The sequence below is a fragment of the Harpia harpyja genome, chromosome 14, assembly GCF_026419915.1.
Source record: "Harpia harpyja isolate bHarHar1 chromosome 14, bHarHar1 primary haplotype, whole genome shotgun sequence".
NCBI classification, from domain to species: Eukaryota; Metazoa; Chordata; class Aves; order Accipitriformes; family Accipitridae; genus Harpia; species Harpia harpyja.
The window spans coordinates 36,364,981-36,377,900 of record NC_068953.1 but is presented as its reverse complement, the minus strand read 5'-3'; the positions used below and the strand labels follow the sequence as shown (position 1 = coordinate 36,377,900).

Sequence of the window (12,920 nt, the reverse complement as noted above, 5' to 3'; positions counted from 1 at the left end):
GTGCTTTGTACAAGTCCAGGTAGATGACATCAGTTGCTCTTCCCTAATCCACCAATGCTGTAACCCTGTCGTAGAAGGCCACCAAATTTGTCAGGCATGATTAACCCTTAGTGAAGCCATGTAGGCTGTTGCCAATCACCTCCTTATTTTCCATGTGTCTTAGCAGAGTTTCCAGGAGGATCTGCTCCTTGATCTTGCCAGGCACAGAGGTGAGACTGACTGGCCTGTAGTTCCCCGGGTCTTCCTTTTCTCCCCTTTTTAAAAATGGGTGTTATGTTTCCCCTTTTCCAGTCAGTGGGAACTTCCCCAGACTGCCATGACTTCTCAAATACGACGGACAGTGGCTTAGCCACTTCATCTGCCAGTTCCCTCAGGACCCGCGGATGCATCTCATCAGGTCCCATGGACTTGCGTACCTTCAGGTTCTCTGGATGGTCTCGAACCTGATCTTCCACTATGGTGGGCAGTTCTTCATTCTCCCAGTCCCTGTCGTTGCCTTCTGCATCTTGGGCAGTGTGGCTGGAGCACTTGCCGGTGAAGACTGAGGCAAAAAAGTCGTTGAGTACCTCACCCTTCTCCATGTCCCAGGTAACCAGGTCTCCCATTTTCTTCCAGAGAGGGCCCCCATTTTCCCTAGTTTTCCTTTTATCACCGACATACTTGTGGAAGCTTTTCTTGTTGCCCTTGATGTCCCTGGCCAGATTTAGTTCTATCAGGGCTTTGGTTTTCCTAACCTGATCCCTGGCTGCTCAGACAATTTCTCTGTATTCCTCCCGGACTACCTGTCCTTGCTTCCACCCTCTGCAGGCTTCCTTTTTGTGTTTGAGTTTGTCCAGGAGCTCCTTGTTCCTCCATGCAGGCCTCCTGGCGTTTTTGCCTGACTTCCTCTTTGTTGGGATGCATCCCTCCTGAGCTTGGAGGAGGTGATCCTTGAATATTAACCAGCTTTCTCGGGCCCCTCTTCCCTCCAGGGCTTTATCCCATGGTACTCTACCAAGCAGATCCCTGAAGAGGCCAAAGTCTGCTCTCCTGAAGTCCAGGGTATTGTGTTGACAATTGTGGTTTTAGCCATCTTTATTTATTTTGAGGTTCACGCTAAGTAATGAAAGTCCGTAGCATTCAGTTTTAAGCTCTCTTGTGTTTGACTGTTCAAGGCTCTGGACTAAGGCTTTCATGTTAGTCTGATTTTTTTTTTTTCGACTATGAACTCTGTGTGCCTCACGTTTGCAGCCTTGGGTCTTATTCTGCTGTATGCTTGCACTCCAGTCTCTTTTGAACATTTGAATGATTAGTTATGACCATTAAGTACAAGGAGATGATCTTGACTCAGCTCTGGTGGTATACAATACGTAAGTCATTTCTGGGTAAAAGAGTGGTGCATATGGTTTGGTCATATGTTGAACAATATTCCTGTTTCTTTTATTCACAGAGTTACGGAATATAGACTTCATTGTAATTTTTTTTTTTTTTTTTTTTTTTTGGCGTATGATTATAGTTTTCCAGCAGTAGCCCATTTTTCTTCTCTTGCTCAGTGGAAGCAATGTGTAAATCACCTGCAGACAAGAGCTCCCTATCCCAATAAAGCCTCAGGTTCCGGCTGAGTTTGCTTTACTCAATTTTTTTTTTTTTTTTTTTTTTTTTTTCTTGAGGAAGGGAGGATCTTTTTAGAGAGGGGCTGTGTGTTGCTGGAGGAATGGAATTAGGCCAAGCATCTGTGGTCCATTTTTGTTCATGGATGTTTCATACCTGTTGGATACCTGTGGTCCTTTCAGCACAGGAACTCTGGCTTTGTAATTCTGCTGTGAATACATTTGTCCTAGAAGAAGCTGTCATGAACAATCATGTAATTATAAAGTTTAATCCATGATGTAGTTTGCAGAAGGTCTCTTGGTACTCTATACATCAATTCTAGTTTTTTGTACTTTGTGCAGCAGTAGCTTCTTACCTTTAATATATTATAAAGTGTTGTTTTTCTTGGCAAAAATGTACATGATTAATTGTTTATTGGCTGTGTTTTTAATTGTGATAGATCATTGCCAACAGCTGCACCCTTCCTCCTTTTGGCTTAGATATCTTGAATGTTCACAGCCAGTAAGAAAAACTACTGCTGGCAGGGGCAACTGCACTCTCATTTCCCTCTTTCTCTTGCTTGCCCTTGCAGCCACATGATAATGTCAGTGCTGTCCAACTTTCTTCCCTAATCTGCAGAGTGATGCTTTCCATGTCCAGTATTCAGAATTCTCATTCTCGTGGAAGAAACAGCTTTACTTTGCCTTTTGTTCTGACATTTTGGAGTGACAAGTGGGAAAGGGAATGATACTAAAAATCCCAAGAAATATCTGAACCTACTATTAAGAATATTATTTGCTATTTATCTTAGTGTCAGGCTGTCGTATCATTGAATTTATGGACAAGCAGTAAAAATAGTATTTAGTTTGGACATGCTAAAATGCAGTATTAGTCCCTCATTTAAAAAAATTAATCTTAATTAAATAGAAGTAGTGAGGGAAAAACTACTTTTACAATGAAAGGTCAGTCTTCAGTTTTAAATGAATAATAAAAGGTTTTTAATGCTCTACATTCATCTTCTAAAGTACATTCTAGCATAGAAATGTGAATAATTAAAATCTTGATTTTGAGAAAATAATATTTGAATATCCATTACTTTATAACCTATTTCTTCACATAAGAAGCACTTATAATAACTCTTATTAATGGTAACAGGTAAATACCTTCCTTATTTTGAATCTTCACCATATTTTGGAGTGGATCATCACTTGTGGTATTATAACCATATTTGATCACAAACATTTGATGTCTTTATGATTAAGCATTAATGACCATTTGTTTGAAGCTGTGATTGGTTATAATGTTGCATATTGAGTTTTGCATTTGACTCAGTCTGCTTCAGCATCTGTTTTCCATATTAAATATTGTCCTAGGCTATGAGGGAAAAAATAAAATACTGAGGAGTTTTGTTGAAACATGTAAAAATCATGAACAAATACTTCTGTGGTAAGATGATTTAGAATTGAACCTTAAAAACCTCTTCAAAATTTGGCAAATACATTCTTTAAGTGATTATATACAAGTAAGAAACCGTTATTCCTGACATTGGTAATAAATATCAAAAACATTTTTAAATTACTTTCTGCAGTTACAGGATACTGTTTATTTTGAAACAGGTAAAGGTGTTAATCCAAAAGATATATGTAAGCCTCAGAATAGTTGCCTATTGATTTGCTAGAACATATTACTTATGTACCTTACGTTTATACAAAATACTCAGATTGCTGTTGATTTTTTTTTTATTAAAATGGTAAATGAATAACAGCAATTATGATGTGATATAAGTTACTACAAGTATTTCTTTATAATATTCCTCATGTTTATTATTTTAATGCTGATACGAGAGGGCAAGTAAAAACAAGTGTTTGGAAGTTCTGAAGATCGAGTAGACAAATAGCTAGAGTCAGTTATTTTTCAAGTTGCCTTGGTCTGCAGAATTGGGTTAGAAGACTTATAAGAATGCCTTTTCTTTCCAAACTTGGGGATTCAAGGTTGGAAAGAATACAAAAATAATAAGAATAACCAGTCTTACGGTATTCTGGCACTTTTGCTTCAGTTCTGGCCAGAATCCAAAAATACAGAAAGGAATGAAAATGAAAAATAATAGAGTAAAAAAACCTATAAACTTTTCAGATTCCAAGAAGGTCATTTTGGCTCAGTTTTTTGGGTGAAAGTCCAATAGCCGGAAGGGTTTTCCACTTATATGAATTGGTTAGTTTATACATAATGGAAACACAGCTAATTAAGCACTGTGTCACACTCTGTATAAAACAGACTATACATTGGAAAGGTCAGGCCTTTACATGCCTTTTGCTTAGACAGTAGGATTTCACTCCAGTGCTGCTTTGTGGTAGCACAGTACCCTCCAGAGCTTATAGAAACGGCAGAAAATACTTGATATACTAGGTGATGATCCTGGCCACTCCTGCCAGCGACTGACTGGCTTCAGACCGGAGGATTTTCAGAGCTTTCCTTCCCAGGCTGTTACCACTACATATTAGGAGGAATATTGTGCTTCACGAGAGCCAGCAAGGAGCAACGTGTGCACAAGAGAACAGAGGATCTTAAGTTATGACTGCCCTACAGCAACAAATGCCAGGCTGTGATTTTCTTCTCAGCTTGAGCAAACACAGATGCTTTACTGCAATATTGTCCTACCTGTGTAATCTTGCCCCAGCAGAATTTATAAAAAGGCAACGCTTACTTAAAAAAGAGGAAAGGGAAATAAGTATTTGTGTTAAGCTCACTCCTAATTTTAGAATGAGGAAATTTAGTTAGGAAGAATTCTGTTTGGCACACTTTACATCACGATTTAATAATGTTACCATAAATATTTGCTGAGTAGTGAAATGAATGGTAGCTAATATGTAATACAGAGAGCCAAAAGTGTCGCAGTCAAAGAGAGTGGGTAAGAAAATAATTTTGCCAATGTGTTCTGGTTTGATAAATACTTACATATCCAATGTTTCATCTGTCAAGCTCAGATACATCGATGTTGTTGGTGTAATCAGGACATTAAATGGGGAGAGCTAGTCAAGAGTATTGGTCTTGTGAATGGGTGTTGTGTGAAGAGGGTGTCCATTAGGAAATTTATTCTCCAGCTGTTGTATTTTATATAGATTACCAAGGTTCAGAATCCCATTTATGGTATGGTTTTCCTCCTCCAAACTCAAGTGGACTGTACTCAACTGTATAGCATTTCAGTATTTTGTAGTATTTGCTACACTTTTGAGGGAAAAATTTTGCAATTATGTTTGTTCTGGAGTCTGAAAGTTTTACTTTATTTCAGATAGTATTGATAGTAATGCTGTAATCCTTGTAATACAAACATGTCATGTAAGAAAAGGGGTGTAATTCATTGTATGGAGAAAAACTTGGTTATAAGTACATAGTCAACTAAAATTATCAACTTCAAAATATAAAATGAACTGGGTAGTTTTTCTGTTTCAGGCAGTTGAATTGGACTAGGCAATAACCAACAAGAATGTGACTTCATGGGTGACCTTATTAGTTTTAGCTATAATGGTTTTGGCAACTTGATTCCTCATGTAGTTTGTAGATGAGGCTCGTGTTGCATTTGGAAAGTTTCAGGATTCTCAGTGACTAAAAGAACAGTTGAGGATGGAGGGAGAAGAGAAGAAAAGCAAAGACATTTTTTGTAAATAATCTAATTTCTATCTTGTCTGCTTTGTGGTGGCTGCAGTTTTACATGTGCATTTAATGTTAGTTTTTATCACCTTGCTTGTAAATAAAAGTATTGAAACTTTTATGGGAAATTTATTTCAATTGTTTTAAAAATTACTTTAGTGTTATATAAAAATTATTAGAGGACTATATAGCTATGTCAGATAACCAACGTGTCTATACAGAATGCCATCAAATATCAAATTGTATATATTTACCAGGTTACTTTTATGTCTCATAAGGTTTTTCAGCTAGAGACAGTCTCCCTCTGAGAAACAGGTACAGTATACCTTGTGATTTTTAAAAATAACCTTTAGTTTTGGTGAATGCATGTAAATAACACTGGAGAGAAATAGGAGGAGTATTTCTACTCTAATGCATATGCATCACTGATCCATCACCATATGAGTACACATAGAGGAATATATACAGATGATCATGAAGAAATATATCAGCATTCAATTCTTGTTTCCATATTTTGCAGCTCTGCATCACAATATATTACGGACTAACTGCTTTTTGTGGCACAGATTCTGCCATCTTCATGAAAGTTGATACCTTATTTTGTGACATAGTTGATGTCAGCTGTGCAACTTAGAGCATGAGTTATCAAGTATGAAAAATGATGGCAGAAATCTGATATGTAATGACCATCATAGCTGGTTCTATTTTAACCTTGAGATAAAAAGTAATAAGTTAGGACAAAACCAGCAAAATTACTAAGTTATACATAAATCTTTAAAACAACGTTTTAGAGAAATTGTGCAGCTAAAACTGATGTTGCTGGTGTAGAAACTGAAACAGCAATGAACATTTTTGGTTGGTGTGAGTACAGATCTTAATAACAGAAGCTTTCATTAGAAAAGAGCCTTTACTTAATAATGCTTTGCATTTATAATGGCCTAAATTCTCCAAGATGTGGTGGTTCACTAATATCTGAGGGTTTGGGGTCAGAATGTCCTCAACATAGCGCAGAATCAGGCCAGTAATGTTCCTTCACGTTGTCATGAAAACAAACCCAGAATGCCTTTATGGAGAGGGTAAATTAGTCTCACAAATTCCTTCTGTATTTAGCATTTACTTATATAAAAATAATAATTAAAAAAAGTAAAAGGCTTTCAGGAGGAAGTGACTAGATTACCCAGTCATTCTGCATTACCTTTCTTAGAAATAAAAAACCCCTGAAATTGAATAGTTTCCTTATTGCTTAAATAAAAGCATTCAGAGGATGGCAAAAGTTTGCTTTCTAAACACTGCACTGGCTTCACTCACTTTCATACACTTATGGCATTTACTTTTATGGTATGTTAACCTGCCCAACTAATGGTTGTACAGGTAAAATTACTCATTAATTTAGTTAAAGGATTGGATATACTGTACTTCAATGCAACTCAGTGGATTCAAAAACCTTTATTTTTTGAGATAACCGGTAGGAGCTTAATAAAACATGGGAATAAATATTTTTACACTGCTCTGAAGCATAATACAGCAGCAGCTATCTTCAGATGTGAGTTGTCATTCAACACCAAGCTATTAGTTATACTTGTTTCACACCTGAATGGTGTAGATCTGCCTACCGTGATAATCCTACGCTTTGATCTGTACCTTCAAAAAGTGATTGTTTTTGTGACATGAGGTATTACTACTCTAGTCTTACTTTAATGAGCTGTATGTATGAAGTCTGATATTAATCCAAACTGCCACATGTGAAAGCTGAGAACTCTGAGAAACATCGTTCACGAAGGTGCTTGAGTTCATATGAACAAAATGGTTTGTAGCCATCCTGTGTGCTATTGACAGCAAGACCTTTTTTTAGCCCTCGCAGGCTGATAAATGAATGTGCTTGTTGAACCCTGTAGTTCTCTTTGAGTCATCTGCTAAGCCACAGGTAAGATTAGGAAAAAGAGATGAGTGTCTGCTAAGGGGATACAAGGCTTTGTCTCTCTCGTTTCTGCCTAGCAGAAGTCTTGATACCATGTTTGCAGTGGCCGTCATGCAGTGGGAAGGCAGCGGGCTGACTGTATCTGGCTGGAGATGTTCTGCCCCTTTTGTAAGGTGGTGTCCGTTTCAAAGTGCAGCATTAACTTCATTTTGCTCTGCTGTCACTTTGAAGGATATAGTAAGTAGTTTGAAGATCTGATGAACCAAAAAACCAGTTTCACTGTTGAACAAAGATACAGAACTATAGTAATAGTCCTTGTTAGTTTTGTATATTACCAGTGCTTCATCTCACTCATGAGACAAGAGGTAAACTAATGGTAGATTACAGTGCTAGGGTGTACTAGTTCAGTTTAGAAAGCAGGGATGGACATATCAAATCCCACTGAAATAATTTTTTTTTTTTTAATAACTGAGCATCCACAAAATGTGATAGGTTAATTACCCTGAAACTTGGTAGCAAAGCAGGAGTAGTGTCATAGTCTGTTCTGAGGAAGTCCTTTCTTTTCTTAACACTGAAAAACTCAAAACCATCAGTTTCCTGTGAAGTTTCATTCAGCCTTATGACCAGGTTTCTGTTTATTAAAAGCAAGTTTAAGGGAAAAGCTATTTTTAAGTGGGTGTTGAGGGATACATCTCTCTGAGGAGACAAAAATGAACTGGGGTGTCATAACCCGCACTGGGATGGTTTATGTTCTGTGCTACTGCAGATTGGTTAAGAACTAACTCATCAAAAACTGGGATATTTTGCTAGTCTTGTACTACTGAATCATACTCAAAGGGGACAGCCTTTTGAGATACCTTAAGGAAGTTTTCTTTTATGCGATTCTTGTTAAAATTAAATGGATAATATTAAGGGCAGGGGGGGAAATACTTACAAAAGCTGTTAAAGTTGTGTTACACATGGTTATGGCAGTATCCATGGTTTAAACAACTTGGACAATACATCAAGGAAAAAATGTTCAGGTGTACTGGGAGTTATGCAGGGTAGGCAGTGTAGCAAAGTTAGTGTTACTTTTACAGTTTGCTTAGATTATTATGCTTGATTTCGTATGTCTAATATTAAATCAGTATTCATTTTCCATTCATATGATTTAAGATAGAAATTTCAATTACTATTTTGACCAAATATATATTGCTAGGTTATATCAGGCAGCAGTGCTTTACAAAAACTAAATGGTCTTTTTCCAGGAAATTTCACAGTGATTTATTTTGATTTCAACAGGCATAACATTTTCCTGAATCAGTGAAAGAAAATATAGGTTGTTTTCTGGAAAATACTATCTATAAATTTTTTAACTCTTCACCTTTTACTTTGAATATTGAGGATACTTACCAAGGAAGGAATAACCACATCTGATTGTGGCACTAATCATTTTCAAAGATAAATTATCCTAATAAGCAATGGTGACCTATACTTAATAATGTGTTCTGTATTCTGTAAGAATACAAATATAAGCCTCAGTATATTAAAAATGGGGTAAATATATTCTAATAAATGGCATTGAACTAGTTGTTTGTTGTTATTTGTAAAAATGAACAATTGGCTGCTGTAGCCCAGTAGTACAAGCAGTCATAACGCAGGATGGACATACGGTGTCCACTTGTTGCATCGAGGTATTTGTGTGAGAGATTTCGATAGTGTGAATGTGTCTGTTAGTCTTTTATTATTGTAAGTAGGACATTGCAGTATCATGCAGAACATCAGGTTACACATATTTTTTTAACCAAAGCAGACTAATTGTGGACATTGTAGTGGTTTAAGCGGGTCGCTTTTAAAATTGTGTTGATTAAACTTGTTTAAGTTTCTTGCACTGACAAGGGTCTGAAGTACATTGATAGTTCAGAAGAGGTTAAATTCAGTAATGCACATTTAAATTGAAAAGTAAGTTTAGAAGGGGCACTCGGGTAGAAATCCTTCTTGGTTGTTGAAATCTAACTTGCTGCATAGAGTACTTTGAGTAAATTTCTAACTTGAGGAACTCAGGAAAAATAAGCTAGTCAACAGTTTATCAGCTGGGGGGGGTTGGGAGGGTTTGTTTGGTTCTGTTTTTCTGGCGGGGGGGTTGTTTGCATGTATATAGTTTCTGGATAGTCTGTTGGTCATGGGAATTGTTACAAGCACCTACATGTCCATTCATGGATAGCATAGGTCAATCAAAATTGAGAACAGCTTTAGAGGAATAGCTTTGTTGGTTATTCATCTCTAAATGATAAATATTTATTTTAAATGTAGACCTTGAACTGTATTATAGTAGTCTATACTTTCACTGAAAGTACCTCTGAGGAAACAGGAAATTTTTTGTAACATTTAAAAAAAAAATCTTTAAAAAGCATTTATTTAAAATCACGTTGTAATCGCATTACCTTTTTTTGCATGCCATTATATAAAAACTGTACTATTTCATAAAGTGTTTCATCTGTGAGCAACTGAGTTTTTACCAGTATTTTACTTAAATGCAAATTTGTTAATGTGAGAGGAGAAGTAATATTCCCATCAATAAATGGTAGCATTTTAAGTAGTGAATAGATTTGATGTATTTTAACAAAAGTTAAGACAAGTTTAGATTTTCATGAAGAGTTAAAATCATAAACCAGAATTAGTTCATTTAATATAATGAGTTGTATTGGTAGGGCAGGGCATTGGTTTCATATGGCTGTAAAAGGCAGCTTGGAGAAGAGAGAGGATGTCAGCTTGGAGTTCATACTTGTTAAGTAACAGTTTCCTGAAAATTAGGGACAACATTCATTCTCCTTTACTTCTCTCAATAATTATTCTCCCTTATTACAAAATACCCATCATGTGTTCTCTCCAGTGTGAAATAATCTCTTTCCCAAAATTTATTTTAAATTTTTTTCTTAATTTTCTTAACCTTTTGTTAAATATTTACCACTGTTGTCTCCTGGGAAGGTAATTTATAATCTCCATCACATGCTGTAAGATTAAGTATTATTTCAATATTTTCTGCAGGAGCACCTGTCATTAAAGAAGTACATTGTGGATATTGTGATTGAGAGTTCTGTTCCTGTGGAACCATTAAAAGATGGAGAGGAGAAACAAAAAACTAAAAAGAAAGCCAAAAAGCTAAAGGCACGGATGAACTCCAGGTAGTACAAATTTCTTCTTAATTATTTTCTTTAAGTTTTGTTCTAAACTTTACCTTTTGTCCTTTAATATGAGTGCAGTGGAAGGCTGAAAAAAAAATTTTAATTTGCTTTGGGAGTGTCTTGAAAATAATACTGATGAGCCTAATTTATGGCCACTTTCTCTGATTGAGAAAGAAAACTGAGTATCGATCTGGAGCCCTTGGTTTCACCTGTTAAGAGCTTTTCTCATAATTGGATGCCAGTGCCCTGCCAAAACTGTAGCCTCTTCTAGCATACAATAGCATGTTTAAATTTGTGTAAACCATGCCTATTTTTCTTTCTATCTATTGATTTTTAAATGAAGTATCAAAGAAAATCAATAGTAATCAACAAATAGAAGTCAGCCTGCTGTAGTGTCAAATCCCATGACTAAATTTAATCATTTTTTGTTGCCTGTCACAACAAAAAGAAAGTTAAAAATATCTTTAAATGGAAAGTGAGTTGTCAGACCTGCAATTTGTTATTAGTCTAAAAAGTGACATCTGCAAATCAGTGTGATATGCAGGACATCATTATATCATGAACTGGCAGTGTCAGTCTTTATAGCTGAATAGTCCCCAGCTAAGGTTAATACTTAACTGAAGATTGTAACATATTTTTGCACTTATCTCTAAAAATACTTCTCGGAAGGTTACGTATTTTCTCTGTCTTGTTTTCAAGCAAGAAGTTTTACAAATAAGAGGAAAACACCTGAATGGATTTTTAGAGCTACAGTAAAAATGAGATGTTGTATTAACTCATTAGTGCTAATAATGGCACATTAGTCTTCAAAAACACAATACTTTTACAATGTATTACTGTTTCTGATTGTTGTCTTCTTTGGATGAGCAAATCCACTATCTGAATACCACATTGGAACATACTGTTGAAACTGGATAACGTATTCTTCCAGGTTTCTGATTGCTCAAGGTGCAGTTATTCATGTTACCTGTTGATCTAATGCAGTTATTGGGTCCAGTTTTAATTCTTTCTCAAGAGCTGCTTCTGTTGAATTTAGTCAAAGATTTGTCAGACCTAGGAATACAAGCTCTAATAATAATTTGTTATTGGCACTGATAGTTGAAAAACTTTTTCAGAACATTTCGAATTCTTACATGTCAGACTGCTGGGTGAGTCAGCATATTCATCATCAAAAATTATAATTAAAACAGTAATAAAGGGGCATCATTTTACAAAGGTGATATACTGTTGAAAAATACAGTGAAAGTTTCAAAATCTAAGAGGAGTTATATTCGCAGACATGAAATTAATGTTCATTACGCTTGTGTTTGGTTCTAAAGGGTGACTAAACTTTTCAGTGGGATACTGTCCTTGAAGATAACTGAGAGTTAAATTGAAGATTTCACCATGAGTTGTCTAATGTTAACACAAAAGACTTACCAATAAAAATGTCCAGTAGCAATATGAAGTAAAGGTTGTTCCATGGAATTTCAAACAAAAAATTGATGAGGAAAAAAAAAATCCATTTGGGAAATTAATTTTAGCCATGCAAGTCTTGCCAGTCTTCTACAGTTACTGTAATTGACACTTGAGTAATAGTAATAGGCATAGTAATGACAAATACTGCCTGGATGTTCCTGCATGTAAGCTTATGACTGGTGAGGTGAGGAGGTTTTCCATGTTCAGAAAATGGAAGAGGATTATCTTAAGTTATGTGGCTAAAGCAATTAAAGCAATAACCTCTGAATTACAAAATGAAATACTAAATTAAATAATTTAGGTAATGTCTAATAAGTTTCCGCCCAACAATCTGGACAGTACTACCACCAGATGGCTGGGAGTTTACTGCTCAAAATAACTACAAATTTAGGGGGAATATATAGTTAAAGTACTTAATAGTTAATTTATTGAGGATCGTTTGAAGGTGAAGAGTATTTGATGTCGATAATTCACATAGTTTCACAGGTGTTAGATTATCTACAAACCATGTTTTAGTACATATTTGCAACTATTCCTTTTCTCTAGAAAAAGAAATAGTTATAACAAACCTCCTTATACCTCAAAACTTGAAATTATACATTCATTTCAGTTTCTAGGAAGCTGTGATATTTTAAACTTGAAAAAAAAAAAGTAACCGCATCCAAATAGATCCCGTTGCTCTCCTGAGTTTCTAGATCTTAAATCACTATTACAATACCAAAGCAATGAAGGGCAAAGGTGAATGAGGGGACAAATTGTGATCAACAGGTTATCAGATATGTTGAGAAGTTTTGTTAGTCTTATTAATTACAACCCTAAGCCATTAAACTGGTGCTATAGTAACAACTGATACATAGCTAAGTAAATTATCTCAGGTTAACATGTACGTGCTGCTAGCAGAAGAATACTTCAGTACCTGCATGGGAAAAGAAAGCTTGATGAAAGGTAACCTCAAGCAATAGAGGTGTAGTTACAAGCTAGGAAGTATATACAGTTGAGACGCATTTTGCAATGGATTTAAAGCACTCCAGTCATGTTCATTTAGTAACAGATATTTTAGGTGATTACTCATGTTTGACTGACTTGTCTGTACAAAACTCAAAGCTGAAATGTGTTGTTTCTGGCTAAGAGGCAGGAAAGAAGGCAAAAGGTTAATAAAGGAA

The 12,920-nt window shown here is 35.7% G+C and overlaps 1 protein-coding gene across 8 annotated transcripts in view; it reads left to right on the top strand.

Moving 5' to 3' along the window:
- SCAPER (S-phase cyclin A associated protein in the ER) overlaps positions 1 to 12,920 on the top strand; it is a 171,174-nt gene that overhangs the window by 68,600 nt on the left and 89,654 nt on the right. For all 8 annotated transcript variants that reach the window (XM_052807636.1, XM_052807632.1, XM_052807630.1 and 5 more), the window contains one exon: positions 10,163 to 10,299. In XM_052807636.1, coding sequence (XP_052663596.1) covers positions 10,163 to 10,299 — 137 coding nt within the window. The remainder of the gene's footprint in view (positions 1 to 10,162; positions 10,300 to 12,920) is intronic.